Raw genomic sequence first — 13,800 nt, 5'->3', positions numbered from 1 at the left:
GGTAAGGATAATTCCCAGCAAGATGATTTAAGGAGGTAGCGGTGGTCATTTCCCCAATTGAACCCAACCTATTGCAGAGCAGTTTTTCCACCCCAGGACAGGTGTAAACAAATGGTCACGGCGAGCATAGATATCTCACAAAACAAAACAAATATGTCGAGGAGAAAGCGGTGGTTCAGGCCCATACCTGAAAAGACCAGGGTGCAAAGCTGCAAAGGCGTAATTGAAAATAATAAGGGTTGGGGAAATTGTGTAATCTGCAGCTGCAAATCCCACCCCTATTGAGCTAGAGAGTGTTTCTGGGGAAAAGTCCTCCAGAGAGTTTATGTGGTCAGGTGACCCGCCTTCCTGGGTGGGCCACATTGAAGAGACTCTAATTAAAGCTCCAACTAAATGAGGCTTCTTTTTAATGGGCTCTTCTGAGCTCACTTGCCCAATACAAGGGAGAGGTAGAGGCTCAGACATCCTGTATCCCTCCCTGGTCCAACAAGTGGTTTCTGTTTGCCACATATTAGTTCCTTGCTTGGCTTTTCCTTTTTCAGTGTGAAATTTGATTGGCTTTTTAGTGCCGGGTTCTTTTTCTTTCTTCTGGGTGGAGAACAGTTAGAGCAGCTGCAGGGTGGGGAAGGAGGGGAGGAAGACAGGCAGTTGTCACTGGTGACACAGTTGGTTGGGGAATAAGCAGATAAAAACATGGTGGCATTCTCTTCCTCCTCTATAAAATTCCAGCTGTTGGCCACATGTAGAGTCAGGGTTTTAGAGATATCCCACCCTGAATCTTTCCACACCGCAGGGAAAGAAATCAGTGTTGTGTTGTTTTATTATTATGGTTTTTGTTAACTGCTTGGGAATACATGGCCTAAGTCTACCAAAAAAATCTTTATGGTCCTTTTGGATGAACAGGACCCAAAAACACTCTGGAATATCAGATGTGCTGGTTTCCAGATGTCTTGGTTGGTCGGGGTTGGGGTGCGTCCTGACTGTACGCGTCTCCTCTGACTTGGGGGCCGGGGCTGAACTTGCGGGATGTCCAGGTGGGGCCAGCGGGCGCTAACGCTTCCCCTGTGTGGTCAATGTAGGAATACAAGGTCTCCAGCTGCGAACAGAGACTCATCAGCGAAATCGAGTACAGGCTGGAGCGGTCCCCCCTGGACGAGTCGGAGGACGACGGCCAGTGGGCGGATGAGCCGGCTGGAGGTCCCGGCACGCCCCCGTACCTGGAGACGAAGCTGAAGCACTACAAGATCTTTGAGGGAATGCCGGTCACATTCACGTGCAGGGTGGCTGGGAACCCGAAGCCCAAGGTGAGGCTCCAGGGGCTGGGAGGCAAGTCACTTCACTTTGCTTGGCCTCTATTACCTCATCTGTAATATGGGATTAAGACTGTAAACCCTATGGGGACAGGGACCATGTCCAACCCAATTTGCTTGTATTCCTCCCGTCAACCAGCCATGCTTAGTACAGTGCCTGGCACATAGCAAGCTATGAATTATTATTATCTTGTCACTCCCAGGCCTTCCTCCTCCCATATTCTTTCATTCAGTCATTTTTATTGAGCGCTTACTGAGTGCAGAGCACTGTAGTAAGTGCTTGGAAGTACAATTCAGCAATAGAGACAATCCCTGCCAACAACGGGCTCACAGTCTAGAAACCATCCATCAAGCTCTCTCCCCCAGTCCCCAATTGTAGTGGATGAGTCCTGCATGGAGCAGGCCCAGCTGCAGTCCATAGGGGCTAAGGGTCAAACCCCCAACCTGTTCCCTCCTCTGCAGTCCACAGCCTGTCCACTGCTGAATTAGAGAACCAGTGGAGGGAGGGAGAAAAGAGACTCAGTGTTTATCTAAAGCTTCCCATTTGTTTTGACTCTATATGTCCTTCAACATTCTGAGGAGGGAAGGAAGGGGATTTTAAGGGAGCATAGCTCCGCAAGGGTTGCTTTTGCCAGGAAAAAAAAACTTGTAACACTTGGTAAAGTCAGCCAGACCCTATATTTGATGGTGTCTGTCAGACCTTGGAGGGTCAAGAATGTTCAGGTAGACCCAGAAAGTCTCATTGGGCAGGAGGGTGTCCCACATGGACTACAAAAGTACCCCACACTCCACCCATCCCCTGATACCTCTGTCATGTTTGCAGAGGTGTGGGGGACCTGTAACCCCAGATATTTCTGGGATGTCACCCCAGAAATAGAGTGGAGAGATGGGGAGCTACCCAGGCCTGAATTGCTCCGGGCCTCCCCTGAATCCTAGACACAGAAACCCGTTGGCTCTGAGATGTACCAGGTGGACCCCTCAAGGGACGGACCCAACCACGATACTTTCAGAGACAAGGATTTCCAAGGAACTGAGGGCGGAGTGCCACCCAGACAATTTGGACCCACAAACATCTGGGGCCCCGTAATCTTTCCCCTCCCCTGCCACCCCCCCCCCCCCCCCCCCCACCCCGGGACTTGCAGAGGAAGGAGCCTTTCACCCTCAACCCCATCCCCAGTTGCTAGTGCTCTTTGGCCTTTTGGCTGATCTAAGGACAACTCTGCCCAGCTCCTGAGGGTCGTGTGGGTTTGTAAACATTTCCTAAACAGCCCGTGCATATGTGAGCATATTTATATACATATACGAACTCTTCTTCTGAGGGAAAGAGACAGGCCAGAAGAGACAAGGGAACTGGAAACTAGAAATGCCCTGAGACATTGAGGGCTTTCAAAAAGGTCACAAAATGTTCCCAACTTATTTTTCTAACCTAATGTACAACACAGACTTCCAAGGCCAATTCTCCAACATCCCTAATGAACACTAAGCCTGCTTGAAAGATGACAGGCTCATTTTAGAATTATAATGAATGACATCACTTTCGACCTGCCTCTCCTGCCTTGGAATGAAATGTTCTGAATTCTCAGCCTAGCACATTCGGGTTGATTGGCAGTCGGTCATGAGAGATGGAAAGGTACCTAATTCTTCCAAATGGAACTATTTTAAACTAGTCCCCAGGCACTTTCTGCTTGATAGAGGAAGAAAGAGGAAATATTGAGCGTTATCATTTCAATAGGAATTATCTTTAGCTCATTGCCACCAGTTTAAGGACTTAAATCCCCTGTTTTCAGCTCATTTGGGATGCTGTTTTTCCTTGTCTGAATATCTTACCCTCAGTTGGGGAGGCTGAGAATAAAATCCTACAATTCCCCAACTCCCTGCACTTCCATCCACCCCCACCCCATCATCCATTATAAAAGCTGTGGAAAAGTTTCTCAGTTCTAGTTTGAAAGATGTTCCAGTGAACTGGAGAGAAGCAGAGGAGGAAAAGCCGAAATGCAAACACACCGGCAGTGTAGCAAGTTTACAGGAAAGGGCCTCCGGATGGAGATCCAGGTGGCTGCCAACTCCAGGCATCGCTTACCGACCAGAAAGATTCAGTCGGGCCCCAACTCACCAAGCCTTCTCTGTGGTCAGGGAACATGTCTACCAGCTCTGTTATATTGCAGTCTCCCAAGTGCTTAATGCCATGCTCTGCACCCAGTAAGCACTCACTTCCCAAATTGTCTGTCCAATCTATACTCTAGACTGTACTCCCGCTAGACTGTAAACTCGTTGTGGGCAGGGGATGCGTCTGCTTATTGTTATATAGTACCATCCCAAGCACTTTATAGTGCTCGGCACACAGTAAGTGCTCAATAAATACGACTGAATGAATGAATCTCCACGGAGCCCAGAGGAATGCTATAGCTGTAGTGTTCACTTGGGGGTGGGAGGATAGAGGTAGGCTGTCCTAATCTGGGTGGTGCCAGTAGTGGAGTGGAATAAAGAGCTGTGAATCCCATCTTTGATAGGATGCAGTCCTTTACTCTTTTCAAAAGGTGAGCTGCAGGGAAAGGTGGGCACATCCTGAAGCCTGACTGCTGGTAAGCTGGATTCTGTGTGTTGGGTGGAGAGACCTGGCCATTTGGATGACAGTGGCTGGAGTTGAATCACCCTCCTGCTTGTATCATCTTATCTCAGCCTCCAACTCTGGCTTCAGGGCATGAGGAGAGAAGGAATTTCCTTTAAAGGGAGAGACTGAGATTTTATCTGATTCTGAGCCCCTACCAAACGCAGCGCCCTGTTCTGACTAAGGGCCAGGGAAGCCTTCCTTAGAAAGAACCTTGTTAGAGCTAATGTCTTGCTGTTTTCCCTCTCAGGATGTGGCAGGTAAAACTAAGGGCAATTTGCTTTAGAATGAAAACAGTGATTCATAGCATCTTGACTCACTCCCCTCAACAGCCAAGATGAGATTCTCACTGCATCCCACCCCAGGACCTGCTTCAGATATTTGGTTGCCCTGAGGCAGAGAAAATTCTACTCTTATTCCAGGTGACATAATAATAATAATAATCGTTATTATTATTATTGTATTTATCAACCTGGAAGGATGGGAAAAAAGGAAAGACATTGTAAGCTCCACTAGTCTGTAATGGCCATGGTAATAATAATAGTAATTGTGGTATGTGTTAAGAGCTTACTATGTTCCAAACACTGTAATAAGCACTGTGGTAGATACAAGCAACTCGGGTTGGACACAGTCCCTGTCTGGCATGGGGCTCACAGTCTCAATCCCCATTTTACAAATGAGATAACTGAGGCCCAGAGAAGTGAAATGACTTGCTCAAGGTCACACAGCAGACAAGTTGTGAAGCCTAGATTAGAACCCATGACCTGATTCCCACATGCTCTATCCACTACACCAAGCTTCTTTGTACGCTCCTTGAGGGCAGGGATCATCTCTGTTAACTCTGTTGTATTCTCCCGAGCCAAGCATTAGTACACTGCTCTGCTTGCATGCAGCAAGCCCTCAGTAAATACCACGGATTGGTGAAGTACTATTGGTGTCTGAGAAAGGGCCGGATTCCAGGACCAGGCCACCTCCTCACAGCCGGACCCAAGGCCCACTAATTGAGCTTAGTCCGGAGAGCCCCTCCCAATGGCGATATCTCTTTCTATTTAGGAAAAAAGGATTCCACAAATACTCCTCTTTTTTTTTTTTCTTTTGTCCCAGGTCCTATTGAGAATATTAACTTCTAATATTGAAAGGTCCCAGCTCCTACTGAGAATATTAACTTCTCTCCTGTGCCATCGTAGCTTCCATATTAGAAAACCGGGGATCCCTGGGACTTAAAACTGGAAGTTGAGGGCCAGGGACTAAGGGAAGTCCATTTCTAAATACCACCAGGAACGTGCTATAAGGGCCACTTTAATTGTGAGGTCAGTCTTTCCACCTGCCTACTTCACTGGCTTTTGGGAATACTCATTCATGAGACTTTTTAACTCCTAGGTAAAAAATTCTCTAGAAACAGAGCATTGCGAATCCTCTAGTGAATTCCTCACTCCAAGAGTGCTCCATGTGGGTGCTGGGCCAGTTATATGTCACGCTAAACTTCCCAAGTTCCCCACATCCTGCCTCAGCTCCAAGGTTGACATTTATGCCAACAAGCTCCCCTGCAACCCAGGGCAAGGATGTGGTAATCATCACTGTTCTCCTCAGAACCCAAGGAATTGGGTATGTGGGGGACCCGACCAAGAGAGGAATCGGGGCACAGCGTTCACTCTACCAGAGCTGATGGTTATCATTCATTCAGTAGTATTTTATTGAGCGCTTACCATGTGCAGAGCACTGTACTAAGTGCTTGGAATGTACAAATTGGCAACAGATAGAGACAGTCCCTACCCATTGATGGGCTTACGGTGTAATCGACAGGCAGTCTGTGAAAGGACAGTCAGGCAAACTACACTGCACCCACCTGAGAGAATATAATGGTGTGGACCAGCCTTGTGGCCAGATGAATGAATGAGATACTAAAGTTCTTTGTTTTTAGTGGTGTCTGTTAAGTTCTTACTATGGTAATCAGGTTGCCATGGGGCTCACAGTCGTAATACCCATTTTGCAGATGAACTGAGGCCCAGAGAAGTGAAGTGACTTACTCAAGTCACACAAAAGGCAAGTGGCAGAGCCCAGGTCCTTTTTCTACAGCGTTTCTACAGTGTTTCTACGTCATGGAGAAGGCTCTTCCCCAACTGCCACTGTTCCATTCTGTTGGGGTGAGACTCCTGGGCTGGCAAATGGAGACACTCTATCGAATACCTTACTGAAATCGCATTCCCCATTAGAATTTTCATGGACTCCAATCATCCGATGACTTATCACTGGGATTGTGTTCAAGAGTCAAAGTTTGTATCGATCGATCAGGGAGCAGTGAATCAGATTATATTCAGACTGAACCAATGGTTTGAATCACTGGGACAGTTTCTTTTTATCATTCTCAGTTGTCTTAAGCCTTTATTTTATGGTCATTGTCCCTGCTGGACGCAAGCATGGTAACACTTCCTCTCCCGAGATCCGGACCTTTGTAGACTTGAGCCTGACTTGAGGTGCCAAGAAGCCAGTGCTTGATTTTAACCCCCGTGAAGGTTCCAACAGACCCATCTGGGTGATTGTGGCATGTCTGTGTAATTCCAGCTGCAGCCTGCCCAGTGGATTTCATTCTTCAAATGAAAACCTCCCATTGATCGGAGACCCGTCACGATCCCATTCCTTAAACAAAGCCCATTTTAATTTGCTCAACGGATAGAGGAGTCGCCTTATTCTCCCTGCTCTGGTTCCCCATTGCAGATCTATTGGTTCAAAGACGGGAAGCAAATCTCCCCAAGGAACGATCACTACAGTATTCAGCGAGACCTCGACGGGACCTGCTCTCTCCACACCATAGCCGCCACCTTGGACGACGACGGCAATTACACCGTCATGGCCGCCAGTCCGCAGGTAAGGAGGGCTCCGGGCCAACCGGGTTCTGCCTGCTCCTTCTTTATGAGGTATTTGCTCTGACCGTGACCTGTTCCGATTAAAAGGTAAGGTCACCCTGCTGTAAAGGAAGTTTAAACCTTTCTCGGGCAGAACTCAAGAAAGAAGCTCCATTCGTTTGTATCAGAGAGCAGAACCCTCATGAGAGTGGAAAGAACTGTTTAGACAGCTTTGTCTTCGATGGGTATTTGTTGGGGTTTCCCCTTTGCATTCCACTGACCCTTCTGATGGATCCCATAATAGAGAAATCCTCGTCAGGACACACACCAGACTGGGAAATGAAAAACCACGGAGATTGTAAAAGCTTGCACATAAGCTGCAGGAAACAGGGAGGCCGGGGGGCAAGGGAATGGTTAGTGCCTATAAGCATACTGTGTAATGTTTCAATATTACAGGATTTTGTTTTTGTCATCTTGCGTCCAAGACCCAAACATTACCGTACTGGTCCACTAATTTAATAGTCCATATTGAGGATATCCCTCCATTTTCAGGACTGGATAGGATGATGGTGTGATTGAAGTTAAAATGCATTACCACAGGGGTCATCCACGAGTCATTTTTAAAAATCTGTGATCCGTGTCCAACCCTCCATGCGTCATGAAGCCTTTAGAAGGGAGAATAATTAAGATACTTTGCGAATATAATTTACCCAACTTATGTAATGCATATGAGAAACCTGTTCGATTTCTAATAGCCCATGGTCATGTAAGATTGTTCTTCAGCAGTAATGTAAAGGCTGAAGCAAAAACTCAAAGCAGCAAAATGGGATAATGTAGTATTTGTGGAGCGAGTTCTGTGTTGTTGAAACAAATGTCTCTTTGTGACTGCCCCAGGTGACCACGACACATTATTTGTCTCCACCTTCCTTCTGAATGACCTCGTGGCTTAACATTCTCCACCTTCACTTTACTTTAAACCGCCTTTGTGCTTGGATGGTTTAGTTTGAGAAACAGGTGGCGTCAGGCCTAGGCCTGCTCTTCTTTGACTTGTAGCACGATGGTGTGCCTGTTAGTTTTGTGGAGCTTTAGCCAAGGAACTGAATGTTTTGAGTCTCTGGCCAGATGAGAAAGGGAGGGAAAAGGTAACAACAGATGAGCCAAAGTTGTCATTGGCTAAAGGTGAGGGGGGCCAGAAGCCAAGCCAGCATCTCCTGCTGGGGTGGTTAGAATGTTTGGGCAACTTTCCCAAAAGAAGCAGCATAGCCTAGTGGATAGAGTGTGGCCCTGGGAGTCAGAAGGACCTGGGTTCTAATTCTGGCTCTGCCATTTGTCTGCTGTGTGGCATTGGCCAAGTCACCTAACTTCTCTGTGCCTCAGTTGCCTCATCTGTAAAATGTGGGTAACGTTTGTGAACCCCATGTGGGCCATGGATGATGATCAATCTGATTAGCTCATGTCTACCCCAGCGCTTACTACAGTGCCTGGCACACAGTGAGCGTTGAACAAATGCCATTTAAAATAAAAAAGTTTAGCGAGGCAGGGGAACACAGGCAATCAACATTCCTCTGCTCAACTTTGCCAGTGACTCTTAATTACAAGGGCAGAACTCCTGCTTTTCCAGTCTCGAGTGTTTGTAAAGACAGGTCCCAGGTCCGTGCTCGGCCGCTTCTTGGTTTGGTGAGTCACCCCGAAGACATTTGGGTGTTGAGGTGCAGACTTCCGAAAAGGACAGTGGCGGGCAGCTTTTCCTCCTGAGCCCTGGCCTGAGTCCAGCCCGGCTTTCGTCAGAACGCTGGATTCCTCCCTTCAGCCGGGCCTTGCTGGCAGGCCCCGTGCTGAGCCGCTAAGGAAGACCCAGAGCCCAGGGTGGTACAAGGCGAGAGGAAGAGGCAAAGCACAGTGAGGAATTGAAGCAACTCACTGCTCGCTCCTTCCAGGAAAAGGAGGTGATTGTGGGGGTCACATCCCACAGCAGCGCGGCTCAGTGGAAAGAGCACGGGCTGGGGAGTCAGAGGTCATGGCTCTGCCGGCTGCCAGAAATCCCGGCTCTGCCGCTTGTCAGCTGTATGACTTTGGGCAAGTCACTTCACTTCTCTGTGCCTCAGTTACCTCATCTGTAAAATGAGGATGAAGACTGTGAGCCCTGCATGGGACAACCTGATCACCGTCTATCCCCCCAGTGCTTAGAACAGTGCTTTGTACATAGTAAGCGCTTAACAAATGCCATCATTATTATCCCACAGCTGAAAGGGAGCACCAAGAGGTTATCAAGTCCAACCCCCTGTCTTCAGGCAGGCGAATGTCTAAACCAGCTGGGTTTTTTTTTCCCTTAAAGGTCTCCATGTATCAGAGACTCAGATGCTGTAGAAATCTACATGATTTTAAACTTATTGTCCCCTGGCTCTATAGCCTTTTAGTGCCTCACAGTTGGCTTCAAGGCTGTCCACCACCTGGCCCCACCTTACCCATCTGTTCTCCTGACCCACTATTCTTCAATCTAATGTCTTCGCTCCTCCCAAGCCATCCTCACCCTTTGCTTTTCTCTGCCTCCGTCCCCTTGCTGCCATTGTTCCCCCGGCATGGAACTCCTCCCCACATCAGACAGACCACAACTCTCCCTCCCCACATTCCAAACCCTCCTAACAATCCCTCCACCTAGCTTTCCCCAATCGATTTCTCAGCACTGTTGAGCCAGATCTTCCCTTCAACCAATTCTTCTAGCTTTTGTAGGTGACAGTGCAGGCGCAAAGTGTACATATAGTTGTCCTTCGTATTCAAAGACACCACTAACAGTGAAGTTCACCTGTGAACCTGTGTGTCGATCAATCAGTCATACTTATAGAGCGCTTACTGTGTGCCAGAGCACTCTACTAAGCGCTTGGGAGAGTACAACAGAGTTTGTAAACACATTCCCTGCCCTTAACAAGCCTACAGTCTAGAGGGGAAAAGGTCGCTCTGGGATCCAGTTTCAGCCAGATTTTTCACCCAAACACTGGTCTTGTGTTGTCGTGCTTGATGCTTGCAATGTCTGGTGCTGTTTTCTCTTTTGCATCCTTGTCTCTCATTCCATACAGAGGTATTACTCAAAGAGAGCCTCTCCTTTCTTGATAGCGCACCATTCTGGTCTCCCCAACCTGGTCTCATTATCTGAGGCTTCTTCCTTCTCTGGCCTTATTAGCGTTTATGAAATTGCTTGCACCGTCCTTAGCCCTCATCTATAGATCTATGTTTTGATCACACAAGTTGTAATTAATTTTTACGATTGTCTTCCCAGTTAGATTGCACGCTCCTTGTGCAGGGAATATTCCCCTTTTGTTTTCTTATACCAAAGCACCAAGTGGGTGGTCAGTACTCTCCTTCCCTGGTGAATACTACAACTTTTAAGCAGCAGAGAAGCAGTGGAAAGAGCCCAGGCTTAGGAGTCAGAGGTCATGGGTTCAAATCCCAGCTCCGCCACCTGTCAGCTGTGTGACTTTGGGCAAGTCACTTAACTTCTCAGTGCCTCAGTTACTTCATCTGTAAAATGGGGGTGAAGACTGTGAGCCTCACATGGGACAACCCGATTACCCTGTATCTACCCCAGTGCTTAGAACAGTGCTCGGCACATAGTAAAGAGCTTAACAAATGCCAACGTTATTATTATTATTTTAAAACCTGAGTTGACTGGGCACTTGAAAATCATTTCCTCCCTTTCCCAGCCCTGAAGGAGTGGGAGATATTGCGTAGCACAGCCCTGGTCCCTGCTTAGCCTAGATGGAGATCGCTTATAGGTGCTGGAGAGAGAAAGGCAAGGTCTGCTGAGGCTGTCAGATTCCCGGTGCAATGAGGATCCAGCCTCATTTCACTTTTTCTCTTTTTTTCTCCTTTTTTTTGTTCATAAGTACTTATTATGTGACAGGCAATGAGGTAGGTACAAGCTAATGAGGATGGACACAGTCCATGCCCCAAAGTCTTAATCCCTGTTTTACAGATGAAGTAACTGAGGCACAAGAAGTTAAGTGACTTGTTAAATTCACAAAGGAGACAAGTGGAGGAGCTGGGATTATGATTATAATTCTTATTATTATGGTATCTGTTAAGTGCTTACTATGTTACAGGCACTATTCTAAGCTCTGGGGTAGATACAAGATAGGTTGGACACAGTCCCCGTCCCACACAGGGCTCACAGTCTTAATCCCCATTTTACAGATGAGGGAACTGAAGTCCAGAGAAGTGAAGTGACTGCGCAAGGTCACACAGCAGACAAGTGGCAGAGCCGGGATTAGAACCCAGGTCCTTGTGACTCCCAGTGCTTTATCCACTAGGCCACCATGCTTCTCTATGTAAGTGTAAGAAGATGTGTCTGCTGAGACCCACAGGGCTGAGCAGTTCCTGGGTTGGCCTGGCTGCTGGTTGTCCCTTCCTGCTTATGCCAGGGTGGAGAGGGGCCATGTATTCCCACAGTGCTCTGCACATAGTAAGTGCTCAAAAAACACGACTGAATGAATTTCCAGCCACATGGGGGAAAATCAAATTCCGTATCTGGAAGTGTCATGGAAACTTATTCTTGTGGGAGCTGAAGGTAGTTTAGAGTGGCAGGGCACAGTGAGCTAACCTTGTTGGTTTTCCACTTCTCAACCCATTAAAATAAGTTGGTTTCTCAAGCCCATTTGGCAGGAACAAGGTACCAAAGAATCCTCTCCCAAAATATCTTTTCCACTCCCCCTTCCTTCCTCTGTTTTCTCCCCTGCCCCTTCCCCCTCCCTGGTTTTCCCACTCTGCTCAAGCTCTTCAGAAAAGAATGAAAATCTCCATCATTTACAAGTATTTGGGCTGAGACATGGGAATCACATCTGGGCTGACACTTTTTCTATGGTCCACTTCATTCTGCCACAATGTGAAATGACCAGGGGAAGGTTGGGTGGGGGGGGGGGGGAGGCAGAGCAGAGGGCCAGAATGGAAAGTCAGTTCTATAATGAGCCCCAGACGGTCGAGTTTCCCTGAACAGTGGAAAATAATTACTGAGCCCAGCCAGAGAGGCAGTGTGCGAACCTGGGTTAAGATGGAGATATTGAAGCAAAGTCAGGAATGTCTTATTGTCTATAGAAGTCGAAGCATCTTTCAACAATATTTTCCACCTGATGAAATTCTTTTTAAGTAAGTAGCCCGTCAGGTATTTGCTGCTCCTGGAATGAGAGTCAGGGTGGAAGGAAAGAGAGAAGGAAGAACATATAGCTAAGCTACTAATGCATCCTCTGTATCACATCTGACATGTGTTGCTCGAACAATTCATCGGAGACCAAGCAGCAACATAGTTTAGTGAAACAATGAATGATTGTGCTCTCCAACGCCAAGCATCATGCCAAAATAAGAATCACAAATAGGATTATATTCTAAAATAAACTCTATCTTTAAGACCCAACTTAATCTAAACATGAATGTTGTGTTCTGTTTTGCACGTTGCTAAGATACACTGGATCTCGGAATTGTTGTTTCTCAGTTGATATTTCCTCATGTTGCATTAAGTACACAAGTGGCAAGCTTTGACCCAGACCTGCATGCCACAAATTAGATTTGTGAGGCTATGAAATAGAAATGTTGCTTCCCCCACAGCATAAATAACAGGCCTTGCGCAAGACATCAAATAACCTTTATAAGCTAGAAGTTTAATTCAGAACACTGACTTGTAAATATCCTACCTTAGCACTTGTGTTGTAAAATAACAGTGCAGTCTCGGTTAGAAGATTAAAAATCAAACTTATGTGAGATAAATACAGAAAGAGGATGATGTCGATGCTGTTTACTTTTCCTAGTCGAGGAAGCTTCCGGGTTCTATATGAGCCGAGTTTTCGGCGGGTTTACATACCCTCAAGTGTGGATTGGGTCTGCAGGAGAGCTGGGGGTGGGGAAAGGGGCCGGAAAAGGAGTGACAGAGGCTGCCAAATATGCCCGGGGCCAATCTGAACGGGAGCTGTTCTGGGCTGAAAGAGTAAGGAGGAGTTTCCCATATAAGTCCTTTGGAATCGCCTGTAGGTACCAACTTTGTAGTTTAAACACCCGGGACCTGTGAAAGTAGCAGACTGGCTTGGAAACACCCACTGCTCGGAAACTCAAATCTTACTGGGGATCTGGGATGCCCAAGGCTGGGAGTGAAAAGAATGACCTTTGGTCTCAGCAGGAATCTTTTTGGGCTGTGGTCCGCATCATCTCCATGCAAGTGGCCCCTGGAGGCTAAGGACCCCTGTCAGGACCACGGAGGACCTGCAAGGTGTCTTAATCAGTGCCCACAGTGCACAGAACTCTGCACTGAGCGCCTAGAAGAATACAGTGGAATAAGAAGCCTTGATCCTTCCCTGGAAGGGGCTTGGAGTCTAGTTGTTGTTCTCGATTATTCTTTAGTTTGATGATATATTCTGAACCGCACCGTGGAAAACTCATCCCTCGGTTTTAAACAGAATTGGGAGCCAGTATGGCAGGCAAGAGAGGAGAGGTGGAATGTGTACTCCTTCCCTATCCTCCATGGGGAAGGGAACAGAGGCAGCTCACAGAAGGGTGGGATGGGAAAGTCCAGCCCACAGAAGGCTCCAATGTGGATTGAGAGGGGAGTGATGTGTGTGTGTGGGGGGGGTGTATTTTTCCTTTATGTGTACAGGCAGATATGTCAGTGAGCACATCCCACTTCAGAGTGCAACATGCCTGAAGGTTTTCTTGCACCTGGGGGCTACTCAGTGACCCCTGAGAAGTGAGGTTTTAGGTTGAGGCCCAACTTCTGATTAATCACGTAATTTTTTTGGCCCCAGGAGTAGTCAGGCCCATAGGTCCCGAAAGCCAAGCAGTGTGGCCTAGTGGATAGAGCACGGGCCTGACACCTGGGTTCTAATCCCAGCCCCTCCACTTATCTGCTGGGACTGTCACTTCACCTCTCTGAGCCTCAGTTCCTTCATCTGCAAAATGGGGATTAAGGCCGTGAGACCCATGTGGGATGGGGACTGTGTCCAACTCAATATGCTGATATCTATCCCAGCGCTTCATAGAGTGCCTGGCACCTAGTAAGCACTTT

General features: G+C 47.5%; 1 protein-coding gene across 6 annotated transcripts in view; it reads left to right on the top strand.

Moving 5' to 3' along the window:
* Nucleotides 1–13,800, top strand: part of PALLD (palladin, cytoskeletal associated protein) — a 420,168-nt gene that overhangs the window by 383,979 nt on the left and 22,389 nt on the right. For all 6 annotated transcript variants that reach the window (XM_029076742.2, XM_029076741.2, XM_029076743.2 and 3 more), the window contains 2 exons: nucleotides 1,080–1,304; nucleotides 6,634–6,783. In XM_029076742.2, the coding sequence (XP_028932575.1) occupies nucleotides 1,080–1,304; nucleotides 6,634–6,783 (375 nt within the window). The remainder of the gene's footprint in view (nucleotides 1–1,079; nucleotides 1,305–6,633; nucleotides 6,784–13,800) is intronic.

Source organism: Ornithorhynchus anatinus, chromosome 12 (assembly GCF_004115215.2).
Source record: "Ornithorhynchus anatinus isolate Pmale09 chromosome 12, mOrnAna1.pri.v4, whole genome shotgun sequence".
Taxonomy (NCBI): domain Eukaryota; kingdom Metazoa; phylum Chordata; class Mammalia; order Monotremata; family Ornithorhynchidae; genus Ornithorhynchus; species Ornithorhynchus anatinus.
Note: the sequence above shows the minus strand (reverse complement) of the source record. Positions and strands in the feature narration are given on the sequence as shown.